The 21,993-nt window shown below is 42.9% G+C and overlaps 1 protein-coding gene across 6 annotated transcripts in view; it reads right to left on the bottom strand.

Moving 5' to 3' along the window:
• Positions 1-9,411: 9,411 nt before the first annotated feature.
• The window catches only part of FOXN3 (forkhead box N3), a 189,244-nt gene continuing 176,662 nt past the window's right edge, over positions 9,412-21,993 (bottom strand). For 5 of the 6 annotated variants that reach the window (XM_053377208.1, XM_053377199.1, XM_053377183.1 and 2 more), the window contains one exon: positions 18,043-18,643. In XM_053377208.1, the coding sequence (XP_053233183.1) occupies positions 18,076-18,643 (568 nt within the window). In that variant the 3' untranslated portion in view covers positions 18,043-18,075. Of the gene's footprint in view, positions 9,913-18,042; positions 18,644-21,993 lie in introns of those variants that run through there. The other variant, XM_053377192.1, reaches the window with a different exon arrangement.

Raw genomic sequence — 21,993 nt, 5'->3', positions numbered from 1 at the left:
CTCCTTTCTTTGTAGAAGAATTTAAACACCACTTTCATTTCTCCAAGACTGTGATGTCAGGAAAAGCATAATTTTCACATTCCATCTGATGTGTTAAGCACCCCACCGTGTTATGACTTTTCGGATTTCATCCAGTCACATTAATTTACATTTGCCCAGGCTCTCTCAGTGGAATGTGCACTCTGGGTCAATTTCCTATCGTAGCTCGATCACTTTGGCATAGTTGTATTGCAGGGTATTTGGGCCCTGTAAACTGATCTCCACATACCCCATACTTGCAATTCATTAGCAATCATTTCTCTTCCCCGCATGAAAGAATATGAAAAGGAAAGACACAGCAAGAAAGAAGCAAACAAAATTAGCTCACAGTCTGGAATATGGCCTTTTTACCACTCGGCTCGGTTATGTTAGAAAATGTGCACTTAAGTAAGTGAATTGATTTAAAATGGATGTAGTGATCCAGCAATAATGTCACTCCCAGCCTGTTTAGACATTCTGGTTTACTCTGCACCCAGTGTACTCCCACTGCTGGTTTGGGAAGCAGTGCACATATGAGTTAAACCACAACCCATATCTACCCTGTATCTATACAGTGGTACCTCAAGTTAAGTACTTAATTCGTTCCGGAGGTCCGTTCTTAACTTAAAACTGTTCTTAACCTGAAGCACCACTTTAGCTAATGGGGCCTCCCGCTGCTTTTCAACATCTTTATGCGCCCCCTCGCCCAGCTTGTCCGGAGTTTTGGGCTGGGTTGCCATCAGTATGCCGATGACACCCAACTCTATCTGTTGATGGATGGCCATCCTGGCTCGGCCCCAGACACACTGACCAGATGTCTGGAAGCTGTGGCTGGATGGTTACGTGGGAGCCGGTTGAAGCTAAATCCTTCAAAGACAGAGGTCCTGTGGCTGGGACGGGGCGATATGGGATGGGGGGGCAACTCCCATCTCTTGCGGGGGCGCAATTAGTGCCAGCACCGTCCGTTAAGAGTTTGGGTGTAATCTTCGACACCTCCCTTTCCATGGAGGCGCAGATTGCAGCTATAACAAATGCGGCATTTTTCCATCTCCGCCAAGCTAAGCAGTTCGCTCCTTACCTCTCTCGCCCTGACCTAGCCACTGTGATCCACGTGACGGTCACCTCCAGACTGGATTATTGTAACTCGCTCTACGTGGGGCTGCCCTTGAGACTGACCCAGAAACTCCAGCGGGTGCAGAATGCTGCAGCGAGACTCCTTACGGGGTCTTCGCTGCGAGATCACATTCACCCGGTGCTATACCAGCTGCACTGGCTCCCGGTGGAGTACAGGATCAGGTTTAAGGTGCTGGTTTTAACCTTTAAAGTCCTATATGGCCTAGGACCCTCGTACCTACGGGACCGCCTCTCCTGGTATGCCCCACAGAGAAACTTACGGTCTTCAAATAAAAACATCTTGAAGGTCCCAGGCCACAGAGAAGTTAGGCTGGCCTCAACTAGAGCCAGGGCTTTTTCGGCTGTGGCTCCGATCAGGTGGAACGCTCTGTCACAAGAGACAAGGGCCCTGCAGGACCTGACATCTTTCTGCAGGGCCTGCAAGACAGAGCTGTTCCACCAGGCCTTTGGCCAGGGCACAGCCTGACTCCCTCCCTCGGCAATCTTCGCCACTCGGTGGCCAGTGGCTTGAATTTAATTAATTTTATAATGAATGATTTTAGAGTGTTGTTTGTGCTGTACTTTTGTACTGTTTTATTGTTGTTAGCTGCCCTGAGCCCGGCTTCGGCTGGGGAGGGCGGGATATAAATAAAATTTATTATTATTATTATTATCTACAGTATCCCCCTGCTGGCCCAGGAAGAGAACTTCAGTACATAACAGGTTCCCCATTCCTACCTTAAAAAATCAAAATCAATCAAAGCAGCACTCTGAATCGATCACAGAAACAAAGTGGTAACCACCAGTTCAGTAACTGGTGCAAGCTCCAACCATGTCCTTTCTGAATCCAGTTTGTCACAACTGCAGAAGACAGCTCATTTCATGGAGAGACAGACCGACTGGTGGCAGATACAACTTGTTTTAATTTGCCGATATGAAAAGGAAAGGGCATTTACAGAGGAGGGAAGAAGGAGACACTCAGAAAATGAAATGCTTGATGCCTGAATAAAACCATTATTGAACAAGGGACTAAATTAGTTCCTAATAAGATCCCGTACCAAAGGGAGTGATGCAAGTGGAGTGAATGAATCAGTCTTGCTCAATAAAAATCAAAGCCCTTTGTTTTCTTCCAAGCAGTTCTCACTCTCTGCCTTTACATGATAATCAATAGAGGCTGAATTTAAGGAATAGTGTCAGAGCCACGACTGCAGCCTCTAACATTAAACTCCATAGGGTTGCTGGGAGCATTAAAGCATCCAGAATGAAGTAAGTAAGAGCTTTTGAAGCTTGGAGAATCACCAGGCTTTTGAAGCTTAAGCCCTGTTTAGATTACTTTAGATTAAAGTGGGTCCAAGAGCTTCACCAATCAATACTATTTTTTTCTTCTTCTTAAAAGCACAGTTGATACAGAAGCAGATTTAATTAGATCTCCAAGACCCTGCCTGGAAGAGAGTCCTTTAGCATATATTGAGACAACTTGAATCCAGGGGAGAGAATTTGGAAGAAGGCCTGGGGAAGCAGGGAGGCCAGCTTGTCAGGTTAGCTTTTTAAGAGTCTGCTTGCAGGAACTGCATAAAAATAACCCATTCATTTGGGAAGGTGGTGGGGGAAAACTAAAGAGCAAGGCAGAGAGAGAAGGCAGTGGCTAGGTTGCTGAGCAGAGCATCCCTTCACCATCATGTAACACCTCTGCCCAAATATCTGCACTGACTGCCAATAAGTTTAAGGCTTTCTTATTAGTATTTAAAGACCTAAACAAAGGGACATGGGTGGCGCTGTGGGTTAAACCACAGAGCCTAGGACTTGCCGATCAGAAGGTCAGTGGTTCGAATCCCTGCGACGGGGTGAGCTCCCGTTGCTCGGTCCCTGCTCCTGTCAACCTAGCAGTTCGAAAGCACATCAAAGTGCAAGTAGATAAATAGGAACTGCTCCAGCGGGAAGGTAAACGGTGTTTCTGTGCCCTGCCCTGGTTCGCCAGAAGCGGCTTAGTCATGCTGGCACCATGATCCGGAAGCTGTACGCCGGCTCCCTCGGCCAATAAAGTGAGACGAGCGCCGCAACCCCAGAGTTGGTCACGACTGGACCTAATGGTCAGGGGTCCCTTTACCTTTTAAAGCCCTAAACAACTTGGAAGTAGGTTACCTGAGACTGCCTTCTCCCTTATAGGCCTGCCCTGTCCCCAAAATCATATTAAGAGGCCCCTGTGGCTATCTTGGTAAGCAGAACCTTTAGCGTGGTGGCACCTGCCGCCTGGAACACTTGCCCCTTGGAAATAAGGCATGCATTAACTCTGTTTTCAATGTATGCTGAAATCTGTTTCGCTCACCTAAGGATTTTCAGCTTAGTGATATTGGTTAGGACCACAGGAAGCTGCTTTGTGCTCCTTCAGACCATTGGTCCATCCAGCTCAGTAATGCCTGCTCTGAAGGGCAGCAACTGGCACCGTGCTGTTAGGCACGGAATGTCCAGAGTGAGGAATTGACTCTCTATTGTCTCAAGTACACACACAAGTTAGGAAAAGGCATGTCTATCAGTCCATCGCCTCTCAGCTGCTCCTAGGTGTGTACCTGATGAGGCAGTTGCTGCAACAGAGAGGCCATGCCCCCGACCACGACTTATGTATCTCCCCTGTCTGAGCTGCATGCAATAATAATAAATAAAAATACATTTTTATTTATATCCCGCCCTCCCCGGCCAAAGCCGGGCTCAGAGCAGCTAGTAACAGTAAAAATAGCACAATTTACATAAAATCACAGTCAGTTAATTAAAATACATTCTAAAATCAATTCAGAATCAAATTAATGTCAACCATTGGGCTAGAGTTCTATGAGGATTACAGAAGGAGAGAGGGGGTCAGACTGTGCCTTGGCCAAAGGCCGGGTGGAACAGGTCCGTCTTGCAGGCCCTGCGGAAAGATGTCAAGTCCCGCAGGGCCTTAGTCTCTTGTGACAGAGCGTTCCACCAGATCGGGGCCACGGCCAAAAAAGCCCTGGCTCTGGTTGAGGCCTGGGATCTCCAAGATGTTTTTATCTGAAGACTGTAAGGTCCTCCATGGGGCATACCAGGAGAGGTGGTCCCATAGGTATGAGGGTCCTAGGCCGCATAGGGCTTTAAAGGTTAAAACCAGCACCTTAAACCTGATCCTGTACTGCACCGGGAGCCAGTGCAGCTGGTATAGAAAGTTTTTCTTGATGTTTAGTCGGACTCTCCTTTCTTGTAACCTGAAGCCATTGGTTCGAGTTCAACTCCCCTGAGCAGAAGAAAACAAGCTTGCTCCATCCTCCATGTGATGGATGCCCTTTAGATATTTGAAGATGGCTATCATATCTCCTCTCAGTCTCCTCTTTTCCAGGCTAAATATACCCAGCTCCTTCAACCGTTCCTCATAAGGCTTGATTTCCAGACCTTTTGTCATCTTGGTCGCATATATAACAATGGCATGTATGAAAACTGTTAAAACAATTACTTATTAAAAAACCTGATTCAAATCCAGGACAGATACTGACTTTGCTTTTTTAAAACAAACAAACAAACAAACAAACAAACAAACAAACAAACAAACCTCCACTTACAAGGTATGTTGAAAGAGAAAATTCTACAACATATGCTGCAAAAACAATAGAGATGGCACCTGTCTGATGGGTACTGGGAGGGAGTTGCAGAGGGTAGATGCTGCCACACTAATACAGAATCACATCCTTTTTATTCTTTTGTGCAGTGCTTTGGGAGTTTTAATATTAAAGCACTTTATAAGTATTTAAAATAAAAGTATTTCATAATCTACTGCCATACATTTTCAAAAGTTCACTGTCTGTTCTTTATGGCACCTGAAGATATCATAACCAGATTTTGCATGATGGTTCCTGAGATCTTGCATTCCAATACCGCATAGAGGAGGGATGGGTAATTAATTCTCAAAGCACTTTTGCACACATTAGTTCCAAAACATTTGTTAAAAATACTCGAAGACCTGATTGCTGATGCCAGGTTATCAATTTGTCCTTTTGTCACAGCACTTATTTTTTTCATTTAACAGGATTTATATCCCACTTAATCATCAAAACCTCCAAATGGTTTACTTAGGGACTTTCAATGCTGGCAGCCCGGCAAGCTGCCTTTTTAATGTGAACTATTCCCACTCATATTTTGTGCGGTTGGTTGTATACTTGCAAGGAGATTGTGGGTGGAATTCAGCAATTTACTCGGTGCGTTGTTGTCACAGCACATGAATTTCACTGCAGTTGGATTTGAAGGGAGTAGCACGACAGTGCAAATTCTGCCTGCCCAGGAGAGTTAAATGTCTGAGCGATTAGCTGTTTCATTCATGGGAACATCAGCAAAAGCCTAACCTTTCCCCATTTGTTTACTTTCCTGGTTGAACAAAGACACAGAACAGGACCTCAAGAGGGTCTGGCATTTCAAGGGGTTAGACTCCAACTTCTTGAGGTTATGTAAGGCAGTTCTCCTCTCAGATAAGCATATGGTGGGAATATATCCACAATTCAGAGCAGGCAGCAGGAACCGAGAGCTGCTGTGAATGCATGTGAAATGCATGAGAGAGCAGTGCACTTATAATGCCATAGCAATGGTGGGTGTGGACATGTTGTTGTTGTTTAGTCGTGTCCGACTCTTCGTGACCCCATGGACCAGAGCACGCCAAGCACTCCTGTCTTCCACTGCCTCCCGCAGTTTGGTCAAACTCATGCTGGTAGCTTCAAGAACACTGTCCAACCATCTCGTCCTCTGTCGTCCCCTTCTCCTTGTGCCCTCCATCTTTCCCAACATCAGGGTCTTTTCCAGGGAGTCTTTTCTTCTCATGAGGTGGCCAAAGTATTGGAGCCTCAGCTTCACGATCTGTCCTTCCAGTGAGCACTCAGGGCTGATTTCCTTAAGAATGGATGCGTTTGATCTTCTTGCAGTCCATGGGACTCTCAAGAGTCTCCTCCAACACCATAATTCAAAAGCATCCAGTCTTCGGCGATCAGCCTTCTTTATGGTCCAGCTCTCACGATTAAACGACTAAACAACAACAACATGCAAATAAAGAGATGAATTTAGTGTGTTGGGTATCCAGGTTCAAAACATCGCTCAGCCATGAGACTCACTAGTTGACCTTGGACCAGTCCCCCTCTTTCACATGGTCACTGGGTGGATGAGCTTGGCTATAGGGGCAGGCTCAAGACAATTTGCTGCCTAAGGTAAGAGACAATAGATTGGTAGTTGAATCTTACTCCATCACTGGCAAATAGACAATGTCCTGCACTACACTTGAGGGCAGTAGAGTAGCTAAGGAAGTATAGAGTAGGCAAAGAGAGTTCTCTTCACTCCCTGGCCCTCAGAATCTGCCACCTGAGGCAGGTGTCTCATTCTGCCCAATGGTAGGGCCAGCTTTGTTGAATGCTTGAGGCAAGTGCTCAGGCCATCTTCCTTTTCCCCCAGCTGTGCCCCAAATACCTGCTGTAAGTGGCAACAGTGCTGCTCGTTGGCCTAGATCACCAGTGACCTAGATTAAAATAAGAGCCCTTATTGACACACAGAAGGCAAGGAAAGCAGTCTAATTTTACATCATCGTATCATGCTGATCTCTGTGACTGGTGTGATTCAAACCAAGGCCTATGCTCCGTGTTTTTTAAGAGTGCATCTGTGCAAAGTAGGAGAGGGCGAACGATTCAAGGATGCCCTGTGTGTTTTTGTTAATGTACCATTTGCAGTTTGCCTGCCCTGCTAAGTAAACAGAAGCAAACACGGTCAATGCAGTTCCTGCAGAAACCTAACATTTTCACAATGGAAATCACTCAGAAGGGTCAAAGCGGGTAGAGAAACCACTTTGTCATCTATTTTAAAAAGCCCGCTCAGCATGGGATTGCAATAAATGATTAGTTACTTGCTTTTGCTGGTTATCAATACACTGGCTCTACCAGGGAGAACATTTTGTGCTTTGATGAGCAATGAAACTGACGTGCTCTCCAAATCAACCCTAGGAAGAGGGCTGGGGTCTCATCCTGTGTGTGTATTGTCTAATCAGCTAAAAACACAGGGAGCCAAGGTGGTGTTATGGCTCAGCAAAAAAAAAAAAGGTGCAATTCAATGTTCCCATCAGCCACATGCATAGGAACGCTAACCCCCCACCCCCACGTCAGATGCTAAAAATAAAAATCTCAAATAGTTTTAGAATTTCCGCTTTCTCCATATTGGCCAAGTTGAGTGCTCCTTACTGAGAGCTAACTTCAGCCAGGGCTGGCCCTACCATTAGACAGAGTGAGTCAAGCAGCCAGGACTGGCCCATGACACTGAGCTGCCTGATCTGAAGGATAAGACAGCATTTTCATGTACAAGGGACAACTGGCCTGGCAGTCAGACCTAATTTCAACACCAGTGGTGGGACAAGGGAAGAAGGGGTGGCATGCAGTCCCATCTTATAACACAGTGGGGGACCTTAGGGCTGGTGGATAAAGGTACCCCCCAAGCCTATCTGGCCTCTAGGGACTTCCCTGGACCACTCCTCCCTTCCACCATCTCTCCCCAGGCCACACCTGTCACCACCTGTATTTCACAGGGGTTGGCATGCTGCTTTTGCCTGGCTGGCATGCACTCTTAAATTCTGATGACTCTTGCTTCAGCCCCAACCAACATGTCAGGGATGATGGGAGTTGTAGGCCAGCACCTGCAGTCCACAGCTTGGTCACTGCTGCTGTAAAGCCAGTACAGGAGTCCATGAGTCCCTTCTTCCAAGCTGGCATCTTGAGTATCACACCATTTTTTTTTGGGGGGGGGGATTAGGAGAGCTGACTGGATTGGTAACTCCTAAAGTAGGCATAGGCAAACTCAGCCTTCCAGATGTTTTGGGACTACAACTCCCATCATCCCTAGCTAACAGGACCTGTGGTTAGGGATGATGGGAGTTGTAGTCCCAAAACATCTGGAGGGCCGAGTTTGCCTATGCCTGTCCTAAACTTGACTTAGCAAATAAGCTTAATAATAAAATTAAGTACTTTGGACTTGTCTAAGCCAATCTGATGTCAACTTCCTAGTGCTTTGTCAGTGCAGCTCTTCTTGCTTCTGATTCAGCCAGATGGGTGGGGTACAAATAGTAGTAGTGGTGGTAATAATAATAATAATAATAGTAATTGAAACAGAGGGATATGGACAAGGCCCTCTTTGTGTTGGTATAGAGGCCTTTTGCATGACCCTTGTTACTTATATACAGCTTTTTGACCCAAAGGCCACCCAAGTGGTGAACAGCATATTAATACAAAATATTTATTCGGACATGTTAATTATGAATGTATGACTGCAAGTGTATTAATCTTCTGAATCAGTGCCCAATTCTTAATGGTTAATCTGATACCAAACACTCTTAACTAAAGAAACTAGATACACTAAAGCAGCAGAGCAATGAGAAAAGACAACTATGTAATGTCTTCAATTAATTCGTCAGCCCTCTGGAAATATAAAAATAATGAGGAAAGTGTATGGACGATGTCTAGGATGGTGAAAACAGAAGGCTCACACTTGTGTGAGTCAGCAACAACCCATTTGAGACGAACAACACACAAAAGTGAATTCATGTGATTAGCTAACTCCTAGTCCAATACTTCAAAACCTCTTTTTCTCCAAAGAATTTATGATCAGGCAGGAGTTGCTTCCGGGCAATGCCATGTGAGTGCTAAGTCCAAGAAAGCTGGTAGTGATTGCCCTACAAATATGAACTACCTTCTCCTGCAGACTTGCTCAAAGCCAGTGGAGTTTAGTCACCCCCCCCCCCGTCCAACCAATCTCAGGATTGTTGAGAAGGTAGAACAGGATGACCCTATGTTCATCTTCCAAAACTCCTTTCTTGGGAAGAGAATAAATGTGATAAATGAAGAAAAACCATAGGAAGAGCCTGCTGTATCAAGTCAATGGCCCATCTCATCCAGTTCTCACAGTGACCAACCAGATGTCTATGGCAAGCACATGGGCAGGACCTGATCCCAACAGTGCTCCCCACTTGCGACTCCCAGCAACTGCTATTCAGAGGCAAAACATATCAATTGCAGCCAGCAGCCATTGATAGCCATATCCTACATGAAAAGTCTAAGGCGGAACAATTTCTTCAAACTCTCTTTGTTTAGGCTGCTTGAAAAAAAGAGAAGAGCAGGTCCTGGGGTAATCCAAATTAAATAGGGATGTTTTAAATTGGGTAGCTTCTTCAGCAGCATTGCCTGTCTCAAACCAGGGCCCAGCAAAATATATATATATAAATGAATGAATGAAACAATAAAAGCCAACACCCGTAAGTGCAATTATTCAATTGATGCAACTCAGTAATTTTTATTGCAACTGGAAGACAATACATCACAGAAACTTTATGGTAGGTTTTGGGAAAGTGTTATTTACAATAATAACTGATGAAAGAGTTTGTCTTTGGCAATATGATTACACATCAAGAAACGTAAAATGCAAGTATGCCTCTAGATCAACGTTTTTTTCCTTGTATTTCTGGCTGATTGCACTTGCCTTTCGACTGCTCATTTAGGTAAACACAAATACAACTTAACATCACTGTTTATGCCCCCCATCACAGTTCTCATTTTATGTCAATGAAACTGGCAGTTCCATTTACCTAGTACAGCATTAAAAACAAAAACAAAAAAGGAATTAAAAAACAGAAACAAAAAAGAGAGGAAAAAATGGCTTATTGCTGTACTAAATTAATCTATTGGCCAATGAAGGTCTCATGACCCTAAAGCATTGATATTGTACTTATTGGTCTTTTGATTGCTTCATCACTTTTTTTTCCTGCAGAACAAAAGAAATATTTCAAAAATATTACAGAAGAGTATAAAAATGTACAAGTTCATAATGCTTTTCATACACTCAGAAATCATTCCCTATCCCCATCCCTTCCAACATTTGACACCAAGGCAAACTGAAGTAGTGAGTGTGTATAATGCAGACGCGAAACCGATAAAGCAAAAACAATTGTTTCCCCAAAATACTGGGTGCATTAGGGAAGGGCTGGAGAGGAAAAACTTATCAATAAACTTTTTTCAAAAAGCACTAAGTTCTCACTCTGAACTGGAACCAGAGAAAGAAAATTATCAGCTTTCAAGCCACAGTCAGCAAAGTCACATCATACAAAACATGCCAGTCACGTCAGAAGTCTGAATTCAGTAAAAGGGCAGAGAGTTCTCACGGTCATTTCAATAACACCCTAATCCAACTTCTGCATGCAGATCCTGAGCGCTACATGAAATCATGTGTGCAAATACATAATTCTTCTTCCCAATTCAATAGCCTGGGCAGCACTTGTGTGTCACCCCCCCTTTTTAAAAAAGCTGAAATCCTTTCAGTTGGCTGTTTGTGGGGAGCTTACTTCCTTCCAACAAAAAAAGTTGATGGATGCGATTCCAACTTTCTTAAAAAGCCTACATGTCCAAAGCCCTGGTTCTCTTGTACCCACTCTGTTGAAGCCAAGGTCTTAAGTGGAGTTCCTAGAACTACTAATTCTAATTTCTCAAGTCTCTCCCCTGTACCCACTAGAAATAAAATGCAGTGCAACTTGATAGCATGTGCATCTACAAGGAAGTCCGTATTAAACCACTTTTGTGGTTTTAAACGTAGACCAATGAAGCACAGCATCACAGACAGATGCCTGGTTCACATATGTAAAAATCTATGGTTTGGTGCGAGGTGGACAAACTTCTACAAACCCCTCTTCCCGCATAGCCAAGAGGAGAATTTCTTCCAAGTTTAAATTAGCTTTTCAAGAAGCTTGATTTAGCATTATGTTCAAAATGGGGGGTTGTGCTGTACAGCAAACAACGGTTAGTTAAACAAGCCAGCTTCATAACTCACAGTTTAAAGTTGACTTGTTTGGCCATTAACCAATGTTCCAAACCATGATCCTCCATTTATCTATTAACAAGGAAGAGAGGAGAGTGTGTAAGGCTGTCACTTCTCTCAGGCTCATGGAAGCATTAAACCATGGTTTATCGTTGCATGTGCTAATGTTTACTCACTTTTGGTTTTGGTTTCTAGTCAGCAAGGCAAGTGGCTGCTTGCTGAGTTATAGGATTGCGGGGACGTAGCTAACATTGTAAAATCAACCCACTGATTCTGAACTTTCATTCCAGAAAAGAAAGAGCATCAAAAAGGTTGAGCGTATCCCTACCAAAATGCTTCCCCTCCTGGTTTGCGGCTGATTACTACAATCAAAGGGACGGGGTATGAACAGATGCGATGAGAAAAGTTCATACGAACCACATAGACTATTGCGTAAATGTTTTTTCTACATCCAGTTAATACAAAGCCTACACCAAGAACGATAAATGGATTTATGCGTTCTGCAAAAGAAAAGTAAACTGGGTGTTGTTAACAGCATCTTTTTATTCCCTACAATAGAAAGCAAAGAGACATTGGATGTTGGCAGAAGATTATCACTGTAGCAAAATGTTAAAAGTATATTACATATTTAGTATAATAAGGTTATTTAAATTAGATCACAGTGCTGCATTTATGTGCATAACAGTGTTTTACATATTATAGGGAGAGCTGGCAAGAACAGTCACAGACTTGACTATGAATGAGCCTGGTCTCAGGTGGAAGAATACTTTTTAAAAATGGTAACAAACAAACATGGGCATAACAACAAAACTATTAGCTGGGCAGCTTACTGAAGTCAATTGCCTAATTTTACTTATTAATGGCAAAACCTAATGACTTTTTGCAGGTTATCCAGAGCCAAATAATCTCCTGGTATAAACTGGTAGTGCACTCTTTGTTTTTAACAGTAGTTCTTTCATTTAATATAGGAAGGTACCTGGGCTCTCTAATCACCCTCCTATCCTCCAGTTTGAAGGCAGATGGTCAGAATGAGTGGGAAAACCAACTGGTATGTAACTGAGAATTGAACAGCGAATGGCACTGATCACCACCATTTGGCCTGTAGCATCTTACAGATGTGACTGCCATCTTGCCAAACCACCCAAGACCATATGCAAATGTAACACAGCAAGGGCAATGGAGCTAGGAGCGAATATTTGTGACCAGCAAGCCTCAACAGCCACCCCATGGTTCACAAGCACTGCCCTACTACATTGAGATTCTTACATTATGCCTGCCATGTACTGGGGTTATGTTTAGTTTGGACAAAGGAAGTGCCTGCATCAGCCCCAATCCACCATGCACATGAACTTGTGTGCAAGCTGATGCAAAGTTCATTCGCTTCTGTGTTGGGGACAGCTCAAAGTGTGCAAAACACACACACCTTTCACCACTAAAGAAGTGAATGAGAGAGCCCTTGATTCACTGGTGTAGCAGCAGTTCTATCACCAATTTGCTCTTTGAGGAGGATCTGAAAACATGTTGAGAGGCACAAGCTTGTTGAAAGCAGCCAGGGTCAGGTTGGCTGTCGGAAAGGTTTGCAGAGATCTGCTTGTGCATCTGTTAACGTGGATGATAAACAGACTGTAAGGTAAGAATTTAATAAACGTAAGCGAACCTGGAAAGACTGGTGGCATACATTAAATATTTGCTTATTTTAAAGGCTTTACCCAAGTGCCCGAGTACTTTGGAAGCTACGTAAGAGAAACTGGATGCACCTGTCCCAATCCTTTATTCAGCCACAGTGAATGGGCAGAGCATCCTCATCACTGCTCAAAGAATGGCCAGCTCAGCAAGGACCTCTGTACCCCCATCCATGCACCCTGAAGACCTTCTGAGATGTTATCCCATTTCAAACTATCTGAAGGTCTAGATAGAGGAAGAATGCAGCTGAGCAGGGCCTGCATCTTCTGAGGCATGAGTTAAGTGCTCCAAGACAGAGCAAATACTTTTCAGCCTCCCATGGGAGTCAAGGACTTACTGGACTGTTGTTCTGTACAGTACAAGAGGCCAAGTTGCTCACCTGCCTAGTGGTAGCTCGGATCCTGAAATGCAAGGTCCATGAGTCCTCTGCATGCTACCTCTTCCAGCTTCCTCTCACCCTGCTTGGCCTGCTAAGTCCATGGCCTTCAGGAGGTGCTTATATGAAGTCCTTATATCAGAAAATGCTCTGGGCTTGTGCAGTGTCTGGATCATGCCCACAAGTCTTCAGCACCGAAGCTATGATCACATTTCACATCCAACTTTATGAAAACCCTCGATTACAGGTACTTTCCACAGTAAAATGGTCATACACAAAACAGGAATAATTTGTGTATAAAATACATAAGTTGTCATGAATTCTGTGACTTAAGATTTTTCTTGTTAAAAAAAAAATGCCATCTAAATTCTAACAAATAATCAAGTATTTCCAAAACAAACACTCCCTCTGTGCACTGTTTTCAAAATGGCTGTGGCACACAGGTAAGAAGCTCAAGAAGTGTGGAGGAAACAATCCACCATGTGCTGAATGGAAGAAGTAAGCACATCCCTGCAGCTGAAGTCTATATAATTGGACCCAACTGCTTTAATCCACTTTTGGCATCAAAGTGACAAGTTGGCACTGTAGGACCTAACACTGGAGTTTATATAAAAGATGACAGTTTATTGGAGGTGGCTGTGCAAGAGACAAGCCAAGCTTTCATCGGATCTTTTCCATTTCAAAACCATTACTAATAGGAATTACAGTAGGTACTTAATTGGGATACTTAAATGAGACATCCTTTGCCTCCAAGAAAAGGTAACATGACATCTTTTGCAAAAAGATCATCTGCAATTGCTTTCTGTACAGTGATGATTAAAGGAAGCACCCAGCACAGGCAATTTTTTTTACTCAAGCTATGACCCATGGGTGGTCAATAGATGGGGCATGACTCACCTAAAAGTAAGGAGTGCCTAGGTCTCTGTGGCTTTTAGTAGGAAAGTGGAGCATGGACTTTAATTTCAGTGGGAAAGGTATGGGACCAATTGATGAACTTTGGCTTAATTGTGCCTCATCTGTTGAACAGCGCTCCTTCATTTCTGCAAGCAATGAGTCATATCAGAACTGCTCTTTCCTGTTTACGAAACACTCTATCTGAAGATTATTGCTGTAGTAGATTAGCTACTGATGTAAACACTGTGTTTCCCACCTTCTCTATATATTGCCCTGAACACTGTAGGCAGGCCACAGCTGAGGTCTGGTACTACTCACAGGATGATTAGCATAGCAATGAATCCCAAAACTAGATAGAAGGTAAAGTATGTTGTGGACACAAAAACAGGGATTTGAATATTTGGCTCTACATCACCTGCAAAAGCTTCCAAGCCCAAAGTCTTTGGGTGCCTGATTCATGTACAGATATCCTTATGGAACCTGAATCCCCATGGTGGAATTGAAGTTTGGGTTGTTGTTGTTTTTATTTTTTAAGTACTGCCCAATTAGATTATTTAATTGTTTTGTGGACCCTTCTTACCAGAAATAAGGTAAATGGTAAAACAGTCCATCAAAATGCAAGGGAAATAGCATTTTTGTACACAAAACATTTGTGGTGGCAATGGTGGAGTATCTATTGCAAAGGAACCACTGCAGAAAAGGAAGTTGTTCTGGGTTTACACTGGTGTTGCTAAGCAAAATGTATGATTAGCATGCCTCCATGTCAAAGAAGTGTAAGGCAGACTACAGCAGTCTTTGCCAACCTTGTACCCCCCACGTGTTTTGGACTAAAGACTCCCATCAGCCCCAAAGGGCACCAGAGGGTGAAGAGGGACACATGTGTGATTTAAAACGTGTTTAAGGCGTGATGTTTCTTCTAAACAAGCCTCATTAAGCCGCATTCAAACCTCACGGAAAGGAAGGCAGTTGCGCAAGACTTGCACAGCCACCATATTTTTAAACTTGTGCAGAGGATGGGCCTGAGGGGTTTTCCCTATTTAGAGGACAAGCAGGTGCAATGACACTTGACTTTGTAATTCAGCTTGCAGTGTACCTGCTGGATGTCCATGGTTTACAGGTGTATTTACTGGAATGGTGTGTGTGCGTGCGTGCGTGCGCATATGTGCACGCGCAGGCAGCCCAGATGTAGCAATGTGACATAAATCTACAGCTGCAATCTTCATCCCCCCCCCATGGCTTAGGCAAAGACTCTCTGCATTGAGGACTGACCCAGTACAAAGCCAGAATTCCTGTCAATTCCAAGATTTAGTTTCTAGACAATGAGCAACAAAGAAAGAATTTCTTCAACATGCTACACTCCACTGGTTGTCTATATAGGCTACAGGGCTGATTCGGGCATGGAAATATTGGCATAATCAATACTAATCAGAATTAAGAACCATTCCCATTTTTGTCATGGTGGAATATCTTTTTCATTCCACTAAAGAGACCACCACATCTTTTTACTATTAAAATTTTGCTCATGCTTGGTAGAACTCCATGGCAGTTAAAAGAAACATGCATATGGCACTCTAGTTCAGAGAGAAAACCCTTAAACTGATTGACATGGTTTCTTTTCTCTTTAGGCAAGTGTTACCTCCCCCCTTCTTTTGGCAGACGCTGACGTATTGAGAGAACTGGTAACACATAGGCTGAACTTGCTGATGGACCTGCGTCATTCCAAGCCTGATTCGACACTCCCAATATTTCACAGGTCTGTTGGCATGAGTGTCTAACTCATACTGTATGCATTTTCTCGAATATCCAAGCCTGCAAAGCGGAATTCCCTAAGATGCTTTCCGCATTTCCTGCCAAAGCCCAACACAAGGCAAAAACCCTGAGCGCCAAAACAGCAAACAACACGATTTCTGTTCAGTGTAAAGCTGTATTCAGTCTACCTACAGGTCTGGAACCCAAAGAGTCTCTTACACATGCCAAATCCGCTCCAGAGAGGGGTTGCCAATTTCTCTTTCTGGCAGCAACTTGTTGTGCTGACCCCATTTTTCCTATGGTGACCCACAGCTAGGATGGTGGTTCACTAGAGACCTGGTCCATGTGCTGATCACAGCCTATAGGACTGGAAGTCCCAGGATTATGGCCTTTGATACCAATGCAACTGAAAAAGGAAAGATCAGTCGGAAGAGGTTGCCTTATTGCAAAGCCTTCAATCTGCTAATGGAGCCATCACCGCAAACCAAGTATGGCTGTAAACAGAACACGTCTTCAGCATGCATCTCTTAAACCGCCCCAATGAACTCAAACCAAAGCCCTTTCGTTACTTGTTTCCTCACTGGCAGATGAGCAGATTTGCGTGGTCATCGTCTTCCCCCAAATCTAATGGCCAAGTTTTCCCCACCGTTCACAATTCAGTGTCTTCCACCGTCTTCCTTAAATCATACACACTCACTACTTGCCTTGCCCTCGAAATTATTGCGTAATGTTTTAATACATGTAAAGACAAAGAAAGGACAAACGTGTTCAAAAAACAGAGAAGTAGGGGGAGGGGGCTGAATGTGCAGACAAGGCAATATAATTCAACCATCCAAGCCCTACCCGAGCATGAAGTTTTATTTTTAATATTGCAGAGTAAGTTCCCCAACAGTCAGTATTTATCCCTGAAAAAGGTTAAACCTTAAAAAACACCTGCTTCCAAAAAAAAGGAAAAAGGGAAAAAAGAGAGGAAAAAACAAAAAACAAAAACCCAAAAAACAAACTAAGCCTAAGGGCTTAAAAATTAGAGGCATAGCCTTTTTTCTATTTTTCTATATTTATATGAAAATAATTCATGCTTCATGCTAAATACATTATTTACCTTACAAGAACTTTTGTTATCTTTGAATTAATAAAAAGGGTTTGTTTTTATTATTATTTTGTACTCCAAGTCCCTCCCAGAAAGGAATCCATGCAATGTGGATCAGAAATTTCAGCTGGTTGCAGTGGTTAAAATTGGAAATATATTGTCATTTTTTGCACAGATGAATCCTGACTGACCTTAACTGGGTACCTCATTTTGAGGAGCACAATTTCTTTATATTTTTGCCTAGCCAACATGGATTTTATTTTTTGGAAACAATAAAAAAGCAATATAATACTAATGGCAGGTTTTGTAGCATTTCCCCCCTAGTGAGATCAAATCTTTGTGACTTATAGAAAAGGTTTTCTCATTTTGATCCTCCTTAAATATCTACTCATAATTTTCTTCAGATTTGATTGCTTTTCACTCAGGCAGTTAAGAACTCATAGCTTGTTTTCCCATAATATTTTTGCAGGCAGTGCCAATCTTCAGGCTTATGGCTTTTTATAAAACATTCTTTTAATTTAAATATAGAAGACAATTAATTGATTAAAGAATATCACTAGTCCCCCTCCCCCTCCACCCCTTCCTCTTTATTTCACTGAAACTCATTGCATACACAGTTCAGTATTCCATAATTTATAAATTAAGTCTTCACATTTTGAGCCATATACAGTACATGAAGCACTAATAGATCATTACTGTATGAGCAGCTGTCATTAGTGGCTATTCCAAGATTTCTATGGCACAACCGCAAGCAAATGCCACTATATATGATCCTTGGTTCTGAGGATATAGTGTGTGCCTTTTGACTTCCCCCAAATCTCTAGACACATCACACACAAACCCAATCATAAGGCCTTTTTTTCCACTTTCAATTCTTACAGCCTGGCCTGAATGATTTCCAAATTATCCAATTTCTTCTAGGTTATAAGAGATTTCCAAATGCCGAATTTTTATTCCTCTCACATTAATTGGTGGCGTCACAGCATATTCAACCATGCATTTCTGACAAAGCTGGAGAAAGCAATGGCAATTTTGGCTTTTACTTTCTTTCTTTCTTTCTTTTGTCTTCATGTAATGAAAAGCTTTTGTAAAATTAGTTGAGTATCAGTATGAGTTCTATGGCTTCCATCTCCTTTAAAAAATTTAAAAACAAAAAAAATCTCAAGGGTTCGAAAAAAAGAAAACACACACACACAAAAAAAAAAGAAGAAGAAGAGGAGGAGGGGTGAAAGAAAAGAAAAACGAAACAAAGAAAATATTTGTTGATATTGCCACAAATCATTAGAATTCACCTGACGTGCTGAAACGAAATTGTTTTATAAGTTCAGTCAATGGATTTGTTCTCGTTTTTCGTGGTGTCCTTTTGCTCTTTCTGCCCCTTTGCCGTCCGATTGGTGATGTTGTTCAAACAAGACCGTATTCCCGCCAAGTGCAGGAGCGATCCGGCCGCTTCTTTCATCTCCTCGTCGTCGCTCTCGGGGGGTTTCTCCGTACGCCTCTTTTTAAGAGGCAGCGTGTCACTCGGTACTTTTTTTGCCTTCAGCAAATGCTGACGTTTCTTGTGCTGAGAGGCGTAGCCGCTATCAGCTAAAGAATCCTTGGTCTCTTTCCGGCTCTGCCTTTTGTCCTCCTCTTCCGCTTCGCTATGGCTCTCGTGGCTGTGGAAGCTGACCTCGCTGCCCTCGCTACTGTCCCGGCTGCCTTTAGTGACAAACTCGTAATGGTCGTCGGCGGAGGAAGAGGAAATGGAGTCACTCGTGGGCGACGTGCTCCGGTGGTTGGAAGATTTGGCACTGCTATAGTTGTGGTCCTCCTTTGGGTCGCCGCTCACCACCGGGGAGCCGCAGGACTGCTCGCTGTCTGTCCGCATCCGGCAGTTTGAGATTCCATTCCTGGAGAAGGGAGGAGAAGGAAGCACACAATCAAATCAAATTCCCCTATAAAACTGTACTTTTCAAGAGAAACCTGCTTTCCCTGAATACAAACGAGTACAGTCATACCTCGGGATGAAGACGCTTCAGCTTAAATATTTTCAGGTTGCGCTCTGTGGCGACCCGGAAGTAACAGAGTGCGTTACTTCCGGGTTTTTCCACTCGCGCATGCACAGTCAAAATGACGTCACGTGCATGCGCTGACTCATCTTACGTTCGCTTCAAGATGCAAACGGGGCTCCGGAACGGATCCCGTTCGCATCCAGAGGTACCACTGTATAGCCAAACCTAACATTTTAAAGGCCAAGGCTGATGGCCATGCACCATAAAAAGTGGCTGTAAAATGGAGCCTCCCCCCCCCCGCCAAGCACTCACTTCCAAATGGGTAAAATGTCTGGTCTGGGCCTCACTGTAGATCGTAGGGAAAGTATAGTCATGGCCTGTGGCAGCTGGGGTGGCCCACACAATCTTGCTGGCCAGTGGGGCCATGAGATGTTAGAGCCCATTTAAAATTATGGAAAATGAATAATTTAACTGGCTTTACAAATCCATCAACCAGCAAATTTACTGAAACTTTGGTTGATTTATCTATGGGTGGAAGTATCAATTGATGGAGGCAAGTTTTGATTGGTTGGGCTGAGACTGAGGGGCACACCTTTCTTTTCTGAAGTCATTTTTTATTATTTTGGTGTATAGTTTTAGTACGGAAAATATTAATATGGACCTTATCTTCTAACAATGAGTGGTAGATGTTTGCATACCTGTCAAGTGCCCCAGAAAAAAGGGTCATCTCATGTTTTCACACGAGATTGTGGCGGCCATTTTGGGTGCCAAAAGCACTCCCCCCCCAAAAAAGCACTTTTTCAGAGCTGTGATCTTGCGCGGTGCCCCAAAATGTGCATTTTTGGGTGTGGGGCTAGAGTGAGATGTGTGTCACGTGACTCACCTGGGAGTGTGTCCCGGAAGACGTACACCCCGGTTTTGGGTCTGAAGGATGGGATGCATTTGTTATTAAATGGCCAATTCTCACACTTACCTCAAAAGCCTTGAAAAATTAACTACTTTGGAGCTAACATAGTATGCAAATTTATTTAAATTAACCGACTGCTTGATTATAATGTAATTCAATTAACTGAAATAAAAACACATTTAATCAGCTGGCTGAATTGAAAGTTCAGTGCCTAGCCTTTTCATGTTACTGAGTCTTTTGCACAGTTTCAAGATCATTTGGACCATTTAAGAATGCCAGAATCTGCAAACAAATTAAGCCTGCATACTTAGTAGCAGAAGTACTGTGTTACCCTACCCTTCCTCCAAGGAGCTCACAGCAGTACACATAATACAAGAAACTTGCCCCATATTCTTTGTTTGCTATAAACCTGGCTCAATATTACTCTGCGAGTTCTATGGCCAGGTGGGCATTTGAACCTCACCTCAGCATCTTTGCTTCTAGTCTGGTACTTTAACCTCCGCACCACACTGATTTGGTTTAGAGATGATTCAGTCCCAGTGAAATCTACTGAATGTGTGCTAAAATCAGCCTAAGTTATAATAACTGCTATTTAACTGGGTCGTGGATCAAGGTTCTGGAGATATTTTGAAACGCAACTGCCACTCAGGTGTTAAAACTTTTTGCCCCCACAAAAAAGTACCTACTTCAACAGTGCAGATCAGATTGCTACACAAAACATGTCAACACAACAGCACTAAAGTTACAGGGTAACTACTATATTCTAATAAACCATCTGTTGGTCCCAATACCAGACTGCATATGTACGAACACACAAATATTACTTTTTTTTTTTTTTACTTGTTGCACAATTTTAGGCCACTTTTCAGGGTAGATACCCTCCCATGATAGCTCAAATTCAAAACAAGAAAAACAGATAAAATCAATGCAGTATAGTGTCATGTGCTTTTTGTGTCTGTTTGGGGAAGAGGGGTGCTTGAATATTCAGCCACATTTCTGTCCAAACACATCACGTGCAGGACTGTGAGGGGAAAATGTTATATACTGTCACAGGGGATTTTCCATAGCATATGGGGAACAGTCTATTATTTATGCAAGAACACGGAAGTCTGAACGGAAAAAAGTAATAATAAGGGAATTTTAAAAAATAAAACTGACAAATGTACTTTGTATTGTATTTTTGCTATACAACACACTAAGATATAAAGAAGTATTCTGCAGTCATTTTGTCATTTAGCCACATTCTGGGGAAAATATGGTTTCTAGCTTACAGTGAGGGGGAAAAGTATTTGATCCCCTGCTAAATTTGCCCCTTTGCCCTCTGACGAAGAAATGACCAGTCCATAGTTTTAATGGTAGGTTTAATGTAGCTGTGAGAGAGAGAATAACAACAGGAAAAACCCCAGAAACCCAGAAGACAAAAGTCAAAGATTGATGTGCATTATAATGAGTGAAATAAGTATTTGATCTCTCACCGCTACAATAAACCTACCATTAAAATTATGGACTGGTCATTTCTTTGTCAGAGGACAAACAGACAAATTTAGCAGGGGATCAAATACTTTTCCCCCTCGCTGTATTACGTGGGTCATCGCAACTGCAAATTTGTTAGTATGAGGCATCCTGCAAAAATTACTTTTACAGTTGAGCTATATATTAAGGCAAGACCATTTTCTTTTTACAGGTAGAGATGACCATTCCATTTTGGATCAGGGTCACTTTTGCATGATTTTACCCATCATTCTGTCTAATTTCGCTTCTGCATCAATCTGCAATTTGTGAAACAATTCTTCTCAATATTAATACAAGCTACATCTCAGTGGCAGACCTTGGGGTCTCAAATCTGCGAAGCCAAAATCTGGCACCCCCCCCGCCTTCCATTCTACATCACTGTTGCGGCGCCCTCTGTGGTGCCCCCCCCCCAGGCTCTGGGCCCAGTGCAACCGAACCGGTCGCACTCCCCCAAATCCACCTCTGTACATGTCTAAATAAATATTTGATTTTTCCAAATTTCTGAGAACTACAAAAGAGAAGTGCTAAATCCAGTGGTCAGCTAAAGTGTGATGTGCATATTATCGTAAGAGGCATAAAATGAATAAAATTTCATATAGGAACATGCAAAAGCATATTCCCTCAAACTTCCAGAGCTACAGGTATTAACTGTAGGGCTCCTTGACACAACTGGGTTTCCACTGCTGCATAAAACACGAATACAAAATAATCATTAAGGACCTGTTGATAACTTCATTTTAACTCAAAGGGATTGTCCTGAAGTACACTGGAGAATATACGTTCCCTCTTATGTCAGTTTAATAAAGTGAAGTCCTGTGATTTACAAGTG

Source organism: Podarcis raffonei, chromosome 1 (genome assembly GCF_027172205.1).
Source record: "Podarcis raffonei isolate rPodRaf1 chromosome 1, rPodRaf1.pri, whole genome shotgun sequence".
In the NCBI taxonomy this organism is placed as follows: domain Eukaryota; kingdom Metazoa; phylum Chordata; class Lepidosauria; order Squamata; family Lacertidae; genus Podarcis; species Podarcis raffonei.
Note: the sequence above shows the minus strand (reverse complement) of the source record. Positions and strands in the feature narration are given on the sequence as shown.